We start from the raw sequence: 13,593 nt of genomic DNA, 5'->3' as shown, positions 1-13,593 counted from the left end.
CCATCAAACCCTCCAAGTACTTTGCATCCTGAACTTTATTCGATACATTAATGTATTTGTAAAAACCCCACGGTTGTAATATATCAAAAAGTTGATGATGCCCATTCTTTATTAAATGATTTGATCTAGTCTTTCAATTCTTCCGCATCCTCAACTAAACTAAATAGGTGTCATCTCCTTCACCATAGGAGATTGGATGTTGACATCTACCTTCTAAATTGATAACATTATGCTCAAGTAGTAAGGACCTCAGGTTATATGGGTTGAAATCATATGAAAGTTGAACCATCCTGATCACAGACTGCCACAGCAAGCCCACAATGGAGCACCTTCATCGCTTAGGTTTTTTTTTGTTGTTGTCCTTTTCGCTAAAGTAAATAGCAAGGCATACGGTAGTGCAACAGCCTTAGTTTTATTGCAATTCACTTTTTTTGTTTGGCTGTAAACACATTGATTGTTAGCTGAAACTAGCCAAAACAACTCTTTTCACTAGGGTTGAGGGTTAGTGTAACCACTATTGACTGATAATGATCAATACCTATTGAATTTTGATGTGCCTCACATTGCATGCATGTATGCATACTGACCAAAACAGATTGTTAAGCCAGTCACATTTTGACCTACATTTGACAACAACTATTTCATGCTTGTTTGTCCATTGCTAGAGGAATCAGATGGCTTGGATCAAGGAACCTAGAAATGCACTTGTGTTTAAGTATAAATTAAAAACAACCCCTGCTAATAAACAAATGTTAGGAATCAAGGCATTTATAAACGAGTCACAGGCCATGGCAACAGTATCAAAATAATCCTAAGTGTAGACCCTGACATGCTTTGCTGTAATATTACTGCTCTAAGTTTTCTTTTAACATCGACACACAAAGAGACTGATTACAGATGGAAAATAAAATCAACATACTCCTGAGTTGTAGCTTTAACACTATCAAATTTCCATACGTTGTGTTTAAATCTACGATGGTATGCAATTTCAATAGTGATAGTAAACTTACTTCATTCTGAATGTTGCAACTTCGCTCTCAATGCTTCAATAACTGCTGAGAAATCATGATCACTAAGGCCATAAGATTTGGCTACTTTATAGAGCTCATTTGCAGCTGCTGCAACTGGAATCGGCTGAGTCACAGACTCAGCTAATCCTAACGCAAGCCTCAAATCCTGCCATTAGAAACTAGTCTTCATATGAAAATTTTCTGTTTCTTACAACTTCTTGCATTGCAGAATTAAGAAAACTTTACTAACCTTCTGCTGATGTTTTAAAGGGAAAGCAGTTGGATACGTGGCTTTAACCATCGAAGGACCCTTGACGGCAAACATAGGTGCACTAATGGCACCCTGTGAAATAACCTGCAAGATGCAGAACTTATACCGTAGTGAACTGACATCACCAAACAAATTGAGATACTCATAGCACCAATGTTTATAACATTTCTCTTTCTAAACCAACCTCAATAAGAACATTTGGGTCTAGACCAACTTTTTCACTTAGAAGAAGCCCTTCTGAGAAGGAAGCCATCATGCTACAATTATTAGAAGAAACCAACAATTAATCAGTGTGTGGGAGTCTGAAATTTCCTCTTGGAAACCTATATCTACTTTGATCTTACTTAGGACCAGAGTTTGTAACAGTTATGACCTTCCCATGATCATGTTGACAACAAGTTTCATAGCTGCACCATTTCCAACCTCGCCGAGGTAAAATCTCGACTACAAGTTAAACAAGACGACAACTTTAGTAAAGAGCTTTAACCACAGAAACACGATAAAGTTAACCTCTGACTGACTTTAATAAAAAATAACACAGACCTTTCCCATTATGTCTAAAAGTGGTGATGCTATTTCATACAAGGAAGCATCACCTGCAAGTTAACAACCATGATTTAGTTCCTAGCAAAGGAAATAAATTTATTTTATGATGCAAAGAAAACTAAAAAAGTACAAGGACAAAGATACCAAAATAAATCTAAGAACATACGCATTGTTTGACTAGCTGCATGCAAACAAACATGAACCTGCTCACTAATCACATTGATTGACTGCTAGTATATGACAGACAGATTTACCTGCAGTCAGAAATATCAACTGCCCATCTTCTGCAGGCTTTTTGGAGCCTGAAACTGGAGCCTATTAAAAAGAAAAACCCACTAGAAGTTGCAATCTAATATAACTGAAAAGTTTAGAAGAACTTTTCAAACCTCTAGGACAACTTCACTTCTAAAATAAATCAATTAAAACTACAAAGAACAAAATAAGAATTCTCAAACCTCTAAAAATGATGCCCCTGTATCTCTAATATGCTTGCTGATCAGCTTGGAGGTGGCCCCATCAACTGTAGATGCATCAACGTACCTGCAGTTGTCTTTGAAGTTAAGAAACCAACAAGTAACACCACAAGATAGTATGTATTGTGAACCTGATTTCATGAGTGAAGAATTGGTCCAAAATTCTCAACATACCAATTGGCATAATTGCCTATATGTCAAAATTCTATACAGCAGTTACTATCAATGCTTGCAAATCCATATAGCAATTCAAATAATACATAAAATGTATCAACTTTCAGCCACATTCCAGTAATGTAGAATGTCCGATGAATACATGAAGGAAAAGAAACGCTTATCGTGGTACACAAGCGCTAGTGCAGAGACGTCTAAAAATGTTGAAAAGCAAGGAAATCCAGAGTCTCAAACAAGCCAATAGGAGGAAGAAAGGAGATTAATTGTTCACTTACAATCATAAATTTAAAAGACAATCTTAATTGCCAAATGAAAAAGTGTATGTGTGCTTATCAAGAATAAATACGATTGGCATAGTATTATCTGATCCCATATGCTGAAGATTGTTTTAAGGAGGAGCACGTTAGATGATATTACTTTTTTGCAAATGACAATAACCAGTGAGTTGAAATTTTCAACAACACCTGCGCAGATCTAAGCAGTAAAATAAGTGATTCCATATGTCTTCTGTTAGGTTATGTTATTAAAAGAACCACAAGAAGAAAAGCAAGATCTGCCTCAACAAGAATGCTGATAAAATTGAGTAATGTGATGATAATGAAAGAAGAATACCCTTTTCCAGAGCCCATTCCTTTGACCGCTCCATTGGTCCCACAGGCGACATCAACCTATGAGGATATGTTTCAGTGATTATACTACAAGTTGAAATCAACAAATACATACCGCACTTTCAGGATCGGCCAGCATTGCAAATGTCACATCGCAAGACGATGCAACTTCTGCAGGAGAAGGTTCATATCTGCAAATAAGTCACATGTATCCCACTAGAAGTTCAGTTTAGCAGTCTCTGAGGATGGTGCCTAAATAAGTTTAATGTATGAAACCATTAAAACCAGAACTAATTTATAGGTACGATAAATATAAACACCTTTAGTCCAAAGAATATGTCTAGTAAAAGTTCAACATCAAGATATTATAATATTTATAGTTGTTAAATAAAGAATTTTACAGACTGGATAATGAAGCTGACATAATATGCCATTGCATATCAATTCCAACAAGCTACATTGTGTTGGACACATAAATTGACATACATATGTACTTGCTCTTTCCATCTCTCAGGTTCTAACAAGAAAGAAAAAATAATTACCAAGTTGTCTTAAACATTAAAAAATATATATTGAGAATAACAAGGAGAACATGTAAATGATAGTAACAAGGATTTCATCAAAAAGGAAAAAGAAACTTTTAGTATTAGGACTACCACGAAACTGATCTACCCCATAGCTGGATCTATACGACATAATGTGGCAGTAAATTATTTTGCACAAGAAAGAGATAGCCTAGAACATCGTTTTCTCCACTATATATCTTCAACTTGAACGGTAAGGCTTTGTTGTGAGTTAGATGCCAGAAGTCAGTCCAAATTATTAAAGCTAATTATCATCTCAATAGACACAAATTCTTTACAGTTTATGTGGTAAACTAAATTTGCCATCATGCAAAAAGTAATATTTAAGGCTCATAGCAAAGATAAGTTCCAAGAGATTTTCTGAATAGCAAATGCAAAGAATACCACATACTTTGCACCAAGGTCAATGAGGTGATTGCACTTGCTCTTTGTTCTATTCCAAACAGTAACATCACATCTACAAATGGAAAGTCAAGAGTTAAAACAGTGTGGTCCACAGGAGACATGGCAGAAAAGCAATATGCAAATAATTGTTTGAACTCAGGTAAATTCTGTTTGCCAAATTCAAATGCTAATCCTCAAAGGTAAGCAGTGTACATAACTCAGATATGCTATGATAAATATCATTAGCTTGTACCTGAGCAACGAATACTATTTACAAATCTCGGGCAAAACAATGGAGATGAATTTTGGAATGACATTGCTTCTTGTATGCATTCTAGAAATAGAAATGCATGCAGAATCACACAAAACACCTATCTATCTACGGTTGCATGAAAATCCGATGGCTCTATTTTTTTTTTCATTCAATTTGCTTTCCTTGTTTATCAATTATCATTCAATTTGCTTTCCTTGTTTACTTTTGGTAAACAAGGAGAGCAATATATACATACATATTCATACCAATATATACAGACATGCCTGTGTGCACAAGCAAGCATAGCATTCCCCCTCTATGATTCACATGCAGCACCATCTTTGTTTCCTTCATCTCAAATATATGAGCAACTTCGAAGCGATTATTACTGCACACTACCACAACTTCCATCACCTAATACTTTTTGCCACCAAACTGTTTTTTGTTATCGGACCTTAATTTGCTCATAACACTTTCTATTGAATTGATGCTCATTTGCTTCATCAATGTGTTTAATTATCCATACAAAATATAGAAATTTTTTTTCTGAATCTACATCTTTTAAAACAACTCAACCCATGCTGGCTTGAGAACCTAAAAATGGGCTGAAAATCTGAAATGCATAACAGCATAAGATACATGATAGTGCAAAATTAATGGATGAAGTAAAACATAGAAATGCAATAACATATTTGGATCTGGATTGACAATCAGAATCCTTTATCATTCGGTGAAAGAACCTTATTATAAAGACACCTTATTCTGTATCCAGTACACCACTAGTACAGACCTCATGAAAAGAGACATTTCTCTCGTGATGATACCATCATTGGAAACAAAATACTCATTTCAGAAGAAAAAAGAAATAAGACGTGTGAAAAAAATAAAAAAGGAAAAAGAGGAACATAATATGAATCACCCGGCCTTCAGAAGGTTTATTGCCATAGGTGAGCCCATGATTCCAAGACCCAAGAATCCAACACGACCAGGGAATTCACCTCCTGCATGTTCAGTACACAAAATCTCATACATCGAGCATAAATATCTCAGCGCCAGGCAATCTACATTTGCTGGTAAGTGGCAGATTTCACACGGAAAATAAAGGATATCGTGATTGATCCAATCGTGTCATAGTTACGAGAACCGAGGAAATACACTTTAAGGATAAACTACAATAAAATGGAACTCAGGACACAAAGATAATCGGCATTTCGGCAAACGAATTAAAGAAGGGAAGAAAGACTAGAGAGCGGCGAGTGAGATTACCTTTGCCAGCGTCGCCAGAGGTCTGAGATGAAGCTATCGTAGTGAACGAAGACGAGGACTTGGGGAAACGAGGCATCCGTCTCAGGGGTGAGATGGGGAACCTGGGGCGGCAGTAGATGGACGAAGACGACATCGCCATCGCCATGGAAAGAGGAGAGGAGGTGAAGACGGCGGAGAAAGGGAGGAGAAGACGCTGCCTGAAACAGATGGAAGCGTTGGCCACGGAGCACTTGGCCATTTGCCTCGCCACTCTACAGGGGATCGTACGTTGTGATGCGTGCTACAACGATCGCCGCCGCTCTCCGCACCCTTCCCCTCTCCTCGCTCGCGATAAGGCGGTGCATTCGTTTTCCTCGGGTAAAGCAATGTTATCTTGTCATGGAACGTGGACTCGTACTACCTTGGGCTTAAGCCCGATCGAGGGAGCCGATTGAGCGAGCCAGAGTGACGGGTGTCCGATTGAAGCAGAGAGATGTAGGAGAAGAGATGGGGCCAATAGGGCAGCGTGGTGGAGGATGATGACGAAAAACGTAAGGTGGAAATCGAGGGTTGATGATATATAGCAACATGGATCGAGTCATGCCGTCAGTGGCCGTTTGCAGGTGAAGACCAATGCTATCCAAGAAGCACGCGTTGGTGGGGGCCCAAAAGACGTCATCAACAACGACCTCTGCAACGCATCAGGCAGCGAGTACATTGGAACTGGAAGAGTGTGGGTAGGCCAGTTCATACAAACTCTGAAGAAGTATTATATATAAATACATGACGAGGCGAGTGAACGTGATCCTACCACCGACATGCATGAGAGTATGGGCTCCCTCCGCCACCTCCTTTTCTTTACTCTTAAAATCGTCCTTTCAAAAGGAGCAATGCTTACCCATGGACTTCTGGTGAAAGGCAAACCATGACTTCAATAATGACAGACTTCCATCAGGGGAAAAGGGAAACAATAGAGTCTGACGGGAGATCGCTCCTCAGAAGATAGATAGATCGATACAACTGTACTCCTAAGACGCACAAAAGAATCGAGGAAAACTCTATATATATATATATATATGTATACCTTGTACGTTTGGCTTTGGGAAGATCAAATTAGATAGACACTGATATGTCTCTTAGAGAGTCCAGCCCCAGATCTTGACACGAAGTCTTGCCTTGCACTTGGCCGCGCCCTTGGTTGAGCCGGCGGTGGCGTTGCCCTTGGTGACCGACGCCTCAATCCCCTTGCATGAAATCCTGATCCCCACGTGCATCGACTTGAATCTTCCCAACTTAATGCCGGCCTTGGTGTCGAGATGGATCTCCAAGGAATGCCGTTTCTTCCGCCGCAGACCCGACGCCTCCGTCGGGTCCAGGCTCCGCCCCGAGCTCGAGACGGTGGCTTTGAGCACCGTGGTGTTGTCGGTGCCCTGGACGAAGCCCGGGATCGTTCCCTCACCTATCGTGACTCCGCCCGAGGAGGCGGAGAGGGCGACGTCGTCAAAGACGAAGACGATCCTCTGGTTGGGGTTGCGGACGGTGACGGAGAGGTCGAGGCGGGAGGTGAGCAGGTCGACGGAGCGGACGTCGAGGGCGGAGAGGCGGAGGGAGGAGACGGAGAAGGAGGGGCGCTGGGGAAGGCAGAGGACGTAGATAGCGCCGGCGGAGATGGCGGCGAGGAGGACGAGGGCGATGAGCAGCAGGGTGAGCCACAGGCAGCAGATGCGACAGCAGCCCTGGTGGCAGCGGCGCTTGCGTCGGGGCGAAGGCCGCCGCTGGGGGCGGTAGGGTAGCCGATACTGCTGCGCCTTGGTGGGTGGGACGGTGGGACGGGAGGCACCTCCCTTTGAGGCGGCGGCGGTTCCGTTCCCGTTCACGGCCCGGGGAGCCGCGGAGGTAGGACGCTTCGACGCCTCCATCGCTCTTCTCCCACCTTACCCCTCTCTCGCTCTCTCTCTCTCTCTCTCTCTCTCTCTCACACACACACACACACACTTGGAGTAGTGTAAATAGTAGGTGAACAATAAATTTGGCTATAAATTCTATCTGTCGCAATTCCTTTTTTGTAAGATGATGGAAAAGGAAGGGCTCGTCGTCGTACGCTCGAAGGATGGTGGAACGTCCAACATCAATTAGAGTCCACGATACGAAAGACGTTCGATTGTGATCTCGCGGCTGTGACGAGAGCTCCAATGGTCGCTGGCAGTATCGAGTATAAAAGGTGTGTAAGAAGGAGGAGAGATTGGCGGGGGGGAGGGAAGGCAGATGACATGGGCGGCAGACCGCTGGGAGTGGGCGTCATTAGTTGGTCCTGGTTGTCAAATTTGTCACTTTCTGAATGCGACGATCCACGGAGGAATTTGGAAGACGGATAATTTAAGCTACGAAACAGCCCTTGATATTAAGGACATTATAATTTTCTGAGAAGCAATTCTAGCATTTGAACTTTGACTCGTACTTTCTGCACCAGTTGTAGTAAAACTTCTGCAGGTTTGAGATCCGTATGAGTACGTCGGCATTGTCCATTCGAGATCAAGTTAGATGACGGCGTTCTCCTCTTTGAGCTATTAAATCAAATAGTGCGACGAGGGTTGGTTGCATTCGCATGCAGGAGTACGGCCCAACTTGATTGAGAAGGTGGTTTGGAGAAATCCGGATCGTCCATCGGGGCCGAGACGGACTCCTCGTACAAAGACTTGGGGATTAGCTTGAAGCCCGTGAACTATGGCACTCGCATCCAGACATGTCAAGCCAAACTCCGACGGGTTCAGGTCGAGTTCACGACCCAGTCAAAACATAGATCCTGCTACTTGAATTTGGAGAGACCGGATGCTGCCATCCATTTAAAAGCACAACGCCCATGGCCCAAAGTGAAGATGAAAGTATGACATGGATTTCATGACGCTTAAGATCGAAGAAATAAGCAGATCCATGATATCCGATGAATGTATAATGTAATAATATTTTTGATTGATTTTAAAACTTGATTGATAAATCAATACGCTTTGAAAATTCGATTGATTAAGTTATAGTTGTAAGTAAACAGAATAAATTTAAGTTACAAATAAATAATAAATAAAAAGATAAAAAAAATAATTTATAATGGTTTCATTTTTTTTACCTACATCAATTTCTAATTTCTCTTATCAAGGTCTTCGGTTTTCACTATTGACCTTCTTTTTAATGGGAGAAAATCAACTATCCTTAATATAACTCTCTCAATTTTCAAGTTTAGAAGATAACATATATATATATATATATATATATATATATATATATTTATATTTATATTTATATATATTTTACAAGAGTTCTCGCACCTCCTATAATTTAGAATTTTAATTAAACTTAAAGAAGAAAAAAAGATTCAAACTATACTCAAAATGAGAGCTTACAATATTTCACTAGCTTTTTAATGATCCCAAGTCCATGATCGAAATATTCTTGTATTATATATCTCAAAGACATATTAATCTAATAAATTTATCAATTAATTTTATCATCAAATTTTAATATTCAATAAAATCGATCACAACTTTTACATTGCTCGATATGGGTCCCTTGATCATAAGGCAAGGGTTGACCAAAGGTGAATTACATTACCCAATGCGGGTGGACTAGAATCCCACTGGACATGTATATTTTAGGTAATAGATCTAGATCAACCGAGGTCCAGCCTTCACCAGTCGGTGTGGGTTTCTCAGCAACACCATTAGGTTCCAATCGTCTTCTCCATTGCCCAATACAAGCATCTTCTTCTTCTTTAGCTAAAGCAAAGTGCAGGGGGAGGAGAAGAGATGCAGAGGCTGAGTCGAACCTATCACCAGGGTTCTAGTTCCACCCTATCAATGAGAAGTTCATGGCTCACTATCTTTGTTGTGAGGTCATGGTCCAGTGCCTGCTCATGCCCATCATCGTGGAGGTTGACCTCTATAAGTTCGACCCTTATGACCTTCTAAAGATGGCATTGTTCAGGCCTAAACTCCCCTTTGGTGCTTAATGTGGGCATCTCGATATTTTTTATCGACCAACAAAATGAATCACCGATGTGGGTGAATCAGGACCTTGATCGTATAGGCATCACAGCTTGTTCTGCAACCTTATGCGGGCATCTGGTGACCTTGACTCCATTGCATTAAATTTGCTACGATAGACTTGAATCATCCAACGTAGGCCAGAGCAAATAAACAAAGGACCGATGATGAATTGTCCCATCACAACCCGAAGCAATGTATGCCATAATAGTGACTACGACCTTCTTACCTGATGTCATCGATCGCCGTCCACCATCGATGGGTTTCCGTCTCCAGCAATCATCTTGACTTTGTTTCAATAAGCTAGGTAGAGACAGGTTTCTACTACTTACAGGACAACCTTGTAGCAAGTTGGCCTTACCCTTCTTCTGTCGCCCCAAAGTGAGCACTTCAGCTAGTTGGCTGACCGCATCCTTCATCCGCTACTTAATTAGGTTTGACACCATGAGAGCAGGTTAGACAAAGATGAATCCCATCATCCGAAATGGATGGATCGATCACATCCTCCTCCCAATGTGGGTCCCTCAGTTCCATTTGGGTGCTTGAGCACCACTATAGTGAGTCACTCATGTCCACTCTCCGCTAGCTGAAGCGGATGAATCGAATAATCGATCGAGATACTACTACACCATATGACGTTAGTTCTTTAGTACTAATACAATAGTTCAAGCGATGTCACCTTCTTTACTGTCCAATGCACTAACTCGCGACTAAGCGTAAGAGATTACTAAATGCCAAATTAACACATGACTACACTTTCTTTCGAATCCCTCGATCTCCTAAGTACACACTCGAGAGAGGAAAAAAACTTGAGGTGAGAAAAGATAAAAAGATATTTATTTTAATAAAATTTTAACATATAATAGTAATATCAATGCGATATATATATCATATTTTACCCATATATCATAGTATTCTCCCAACGTACCGTAATGGATCCACCAAACCATTATTGCCCAGGTCCAGTCACTTATGCTAAGATTATTGTATCTCTGTCGGCAGTCGTCCTGAGCATTAGAGGACCACGTCGATCTCACGTTGGAACAAATAATAGCATGGACCAGGTCATTTAAGTTGTAACTCAAACGAGCTGCCTCCGCCGTACGTTGACGCTTCGCCGTCTCCCTTGGCATGTGTGCCCATCCGTCCCATGTGCGCCACAAGCTCGTGCCACGCGTCCTCCATTTGCTGCTGTTAAAGCACCTACCCCGTCCTCGCTCCTGATTATTACCATGACCCACCCGCCATTCAAGTCTGTCCTCCGTCCTCTGTCTTGCTCTCCATAGTGCTCCGGCGAACAAAGGGGAAAAGTGCTTCGATGATGATGGAGGAATCATGGACATCGATCTGGACCTCGGTCCGCGGCTGGTTCACTCCCACCGTCCTCTTCCTGCTTCTCAACCTCGTGATCGGCACCATCGCCGTGACCTCCAAGAGCCTTCGCTCCCACCGCCGCCACCACCGCGACGGCGTAGACGTCCCGCCGGAGGATCTCCCACCGCTCTCACGTGGCCCCTCCGCCATGCTTGAGCGCATCCGTTCAATCGGCCTCTACCGCTTCCGATCCGGGGAGATCTCCATCGACGCCGCCCTCTCCCGGACGCTCCCCGAAGCGGCTCCTTTGGAGACAGCGATGGACCCTCCGGAGGCCGCAGCAAGCCATGAGGACAACCACGACCACGAAACTCACCAATACGGGCGGAGTCGGTCGGACACGAGGGAGGAAGCGGCGGGGAAGCTGGCGGGAAAGATGAAGAAATCCGCGAGCGCCAGTTCGGCGTTCGATCACTTCGAGGCGGCTGAGATCGTACGGCGGCCGGCTACCGCGAGGGGCGGCCGCGGAGCGCCGGTTGCAGAAGAGGAGGAGGAGGTGGAGGTGGACGCGAGGGCGGACGATTTCATCAACCGGTTCCGGCAGCAGCTCCACCTGCAGCGGCTAGATTCCATTCTGAGGTACAAGGAGATGCTCAAGCGTGGCAAATGACACCACTACTAATACCAAGAAATCAAAACCTGCTGCTTAATTACATTCGTAGTGATGGTTATTTATTGTTGTTATTTTTTAACCTTTCTAGAGAATAAACCTTGTATTTGTGAATTAAATTATAGATTGGTATGTCTGATGAGAGTAAAACGGCAAGCTAACGAGGTCGAATGTTGAATTCTTCTTCTTTCTAAATTTTATCTGCCTGATTTAGAGCTGGAGAAAAGGATTAGTGTCTGAACGTACAAGTAGCTTCTCTAAGTCACTCTGTGGTTTGGATGGCGAGATTTGCCCTCTTAGTTGCGTCCTGGCATCTGTAGCAGGGAGACAATTAATGCAGCTTGCATCGAACTCCATCTCTGACCGACCTGCACATGCATGCTAATTAGGTGTCGGATCAAGCACCCTCACTAACTCAGAACTTGCTTCCGGATTCAGCTTTCTCTTCGTGTACCGTATGCCGGAGTCGATGCCATTGCCAGACCGCAGGGGCGTTCTGCTGCGGTGTCGTAAGTACCTATGCCGATTTCACTTTAACTGCGTTTATTTTGATGAACTGTTTTGATCGGAGGGAAAAGCTTTGAGGTGAAACGGCGCTCACCAGCATGCTCGATGCATGGTTCTGGTGCTTATTGGGAGCTCCACTGTCTTGCACCTGCGTGGGCACCTTCCGGCCACCATTAACTAACTCTGTGGTATTCTGATGGCATCCTTGGGGATGATTGCGCCTCATCCGTCTCCGTCGAGCTACTGAAGATTGAAGCCACCACGCTAGCTCGATTCATGTGGTCGGCAATATTACCACCATCAATTCTGGACTCTGGAGACATCGAAGATTGTCTTTTTTCAACCCTGGTCGTTGGCCTATTCGACCAGTCATCGTTACCAGTCAGGTCAGATAGAGAAAGACGTGCACAAATAGCATCGATCCCCTCCTGCGTATCCAACTTGGAGAAGGGCACCTTCTTGTGGTTGGTGGCTCGGCCGTGGCAAATGAGAGGTGAAGCGGATAATATGCCCCGGCGGAGTGCTGCTGCAGATACCGAACGTACGATTCGCGAGTAGCTTGGATCGCTATGCCGATCATCTAAGCCCAAGCGTACGTAGGCCGGATTTCCCGGCCCCTTTGCGGCGAGGTCGAGCTCCTCCAGGTCGTCCGGCAAGGTGAAGATATGCTCCCTGAATTCGTGCATCACTAGTCCTCCAGACTCCAGCCGCTACCGTCGCCAACGCGGCCTCCGACCATGTCGGAGGAAGGCCGTGTCGGACCGTGGAAGCAACTCGTGGGTTCGTGAGATTGGTGACTCAGACATCCAATTGTCTTTACTAATGAGACATATTACCATGACGATCAAACACCCTTATTTTTAACGTGTCCGAATAGGAATTTATTTATCTGATTTGGTTTGCTACTTGACATTTTAATTCTCCTCAGTTGTGCCAATAAAAAAATTAAAGCCAATTAAGTTGGAATTTAAGTACACGTGTAACAGAAAAAGTAAGTTTTTATTTTTATTTTTAAATTTTTTTGAAATATTACGGATGAACCTACTCGCTATAATAGTGTCTTTGTTCAAAGTGACGTGCTCATATGAACAACACCGGCTCGTAGCTTTGAAGTATTACAATGTACTCACACAACGAACAATGGGGAGGGTTGCGGGGTCCAACGGGGGGCCCAGAAAATGAAACGCCGACATGGCCCCACACAACGAACTTTCGGCCACGAGTGACTCAGCCTCTTCGTTATTATTCTCATCTTCCTTTTGGACAGAAAAAAGCAAGCGATGACTTAACAAATAGTCTGATGCTGCGGGACAGCTTAAAACAGAGCAACCTTTTGCTTTGATTCATTCTCGTGTGAGAAGAACATTGCACGGTGAGTTAATTAAGCCCGACTTACACCCAAGTGGTCATCATGTAATATCACCAAATAAAAGAGAGGCCCAGAAAGAGCCAATCCAATCCCTTTGCCTTCCAGTACCATCATTTCTAATGGGATCCACTGACCGATCGCAAGCGGGTCG

At 43.0% G+C, this 13,593-nt stretch overlaps 3 protein-coding genes across 3 annotated transcripts; 1 reads left to right on the top strand and 2 right to left on the bottom strand.

The window, feature by feature from the left end:
• Nucleotides 1-750: 750 nt before the first annotated feature.
• Nucleotides 751-6,014, bottom strand: LOC135617858 (glyoxylate/succinic semialdehyde reductase 2, chloroplastic-like). The gene is made up of 12 exons (XM_065118559.1): nt 5,570-6,014; nt 5,223-5,304; nt 4,058-4,123; nt 3,198-3,273; nt 3,087-3,142; nt 2,283-2,367; nt 2,082-2,142; nt 1,825-1,877; nt 1,655-1,725; nt 1,466-1,538; nt 1,261-1,365; nt 751-1,176 (listed from the first exon to the last, which is right to left on the bottom strand). The coding sequence occupies exons 1-12, from the start codon at nt 5,805-5,807 to the stop codon at nt 1,012-1,014; spliced, it is 1,131 nt and encodes a 376-aa protein (XP_064974631.1). The 5' UTR covers nt 5,808-6,014; the 3' UTR covers nt 751-1,011.
• Nucleotides 6,015-6,235: 221 nt separating this feature from the next.
• LOC135617859 (uncharacterized) lies at nt 6,236-7,571 on the bottom strand. Its single transcript, XM_065118560.1, has one exon. It carries the CDS (start codon nt 7,465-7,467, stop codon nt 6,685-6,687), a length of 783 nt encoding a protein of 260 aa, XP_064974632.1. The 5' UTR covers nt 7,468-7,571; the 3' UTR covers nt 6,236-6,684.
• Nucleotides 7,572-10,743: 3,172 nt separating this feature from the next.
• Nucleotides 10,744-11,744, top strand: LOC135617857 (pathogen-associated molecular patterns-induced protein A70-like). Its single transcript, XM_065118557.1, has one exon. It carries the CDS (start codon nt 10,901-10,903, stop codon nt 11,564-11,566), a length of 666 nt encoding a protein of 221 aa, XP_064974629.1. The 5' UTR covers nt 10,744-10,900; the 3' UTR covers nt 11,567-11,744.
• Nucleotides 11,745-13,593: the final 1,849 nt, after the last annotated feature.

This window comes from Musa acuminata, chromosome BXJ2-7 (genome assembly GCF_036884655.1).
Source record: "Musa acuminata AAA Group cultivar baxijiao chromosome BXJ2-7, Cavendish_Baxijiao_AAA, whole genome shotgun sequence".
Taxonomy (NCBI): Eukaryota; Viridiplantae; Streptophyta; class Magnoliopsida; order Zingiberales; family Musaceae; genus Musa; species Musa acuminata.
Note: the sequence above shows the minus strand (reverse complement) of the source record. Positions and strands in the feature narration are given on the sequence as shown.

Excerpts from the sequence above, each read along its gene's own strand:
- LOC135617859 (XM_065118560.1), bottom strand. The coding sequence starts at position 7,467 with ATGGAGGCGTCGAAGCGTCCTACCTCCGCGGCTCCCCGGGCCGTGAAC.
- LOC135617858 (XM_065118559.1), bottom strand. The coding sequence starts at position 5,807 with ATGGCCAAGTGCTCCGTGGCCAACGCTTCCATCTGTTTCAGGCAGCGT. Across the intron at positions 1,726-1,824 it reads TTTTAGACATAATGGGAAAG|TCGAGATTTTACCTCGGCGA; the intron begins GTCTGTGTTATT and ends TTTAACTTGTAG. Across the intron at positions 1,539-1,654 it reads GTCAACATGATCATGGGAAG|CATGATGGCTTCCTTCTCAG; the intron begins GTCATAACTGTT and ends TAATAATTGTAG.
- LOC135617857 (XM_065118557.1), top strand. The coding sequence starts at position 10,901 with ATGATGATGGAGGAATCATGGACATCGATCTGGACCTCGGTCCGCGGC.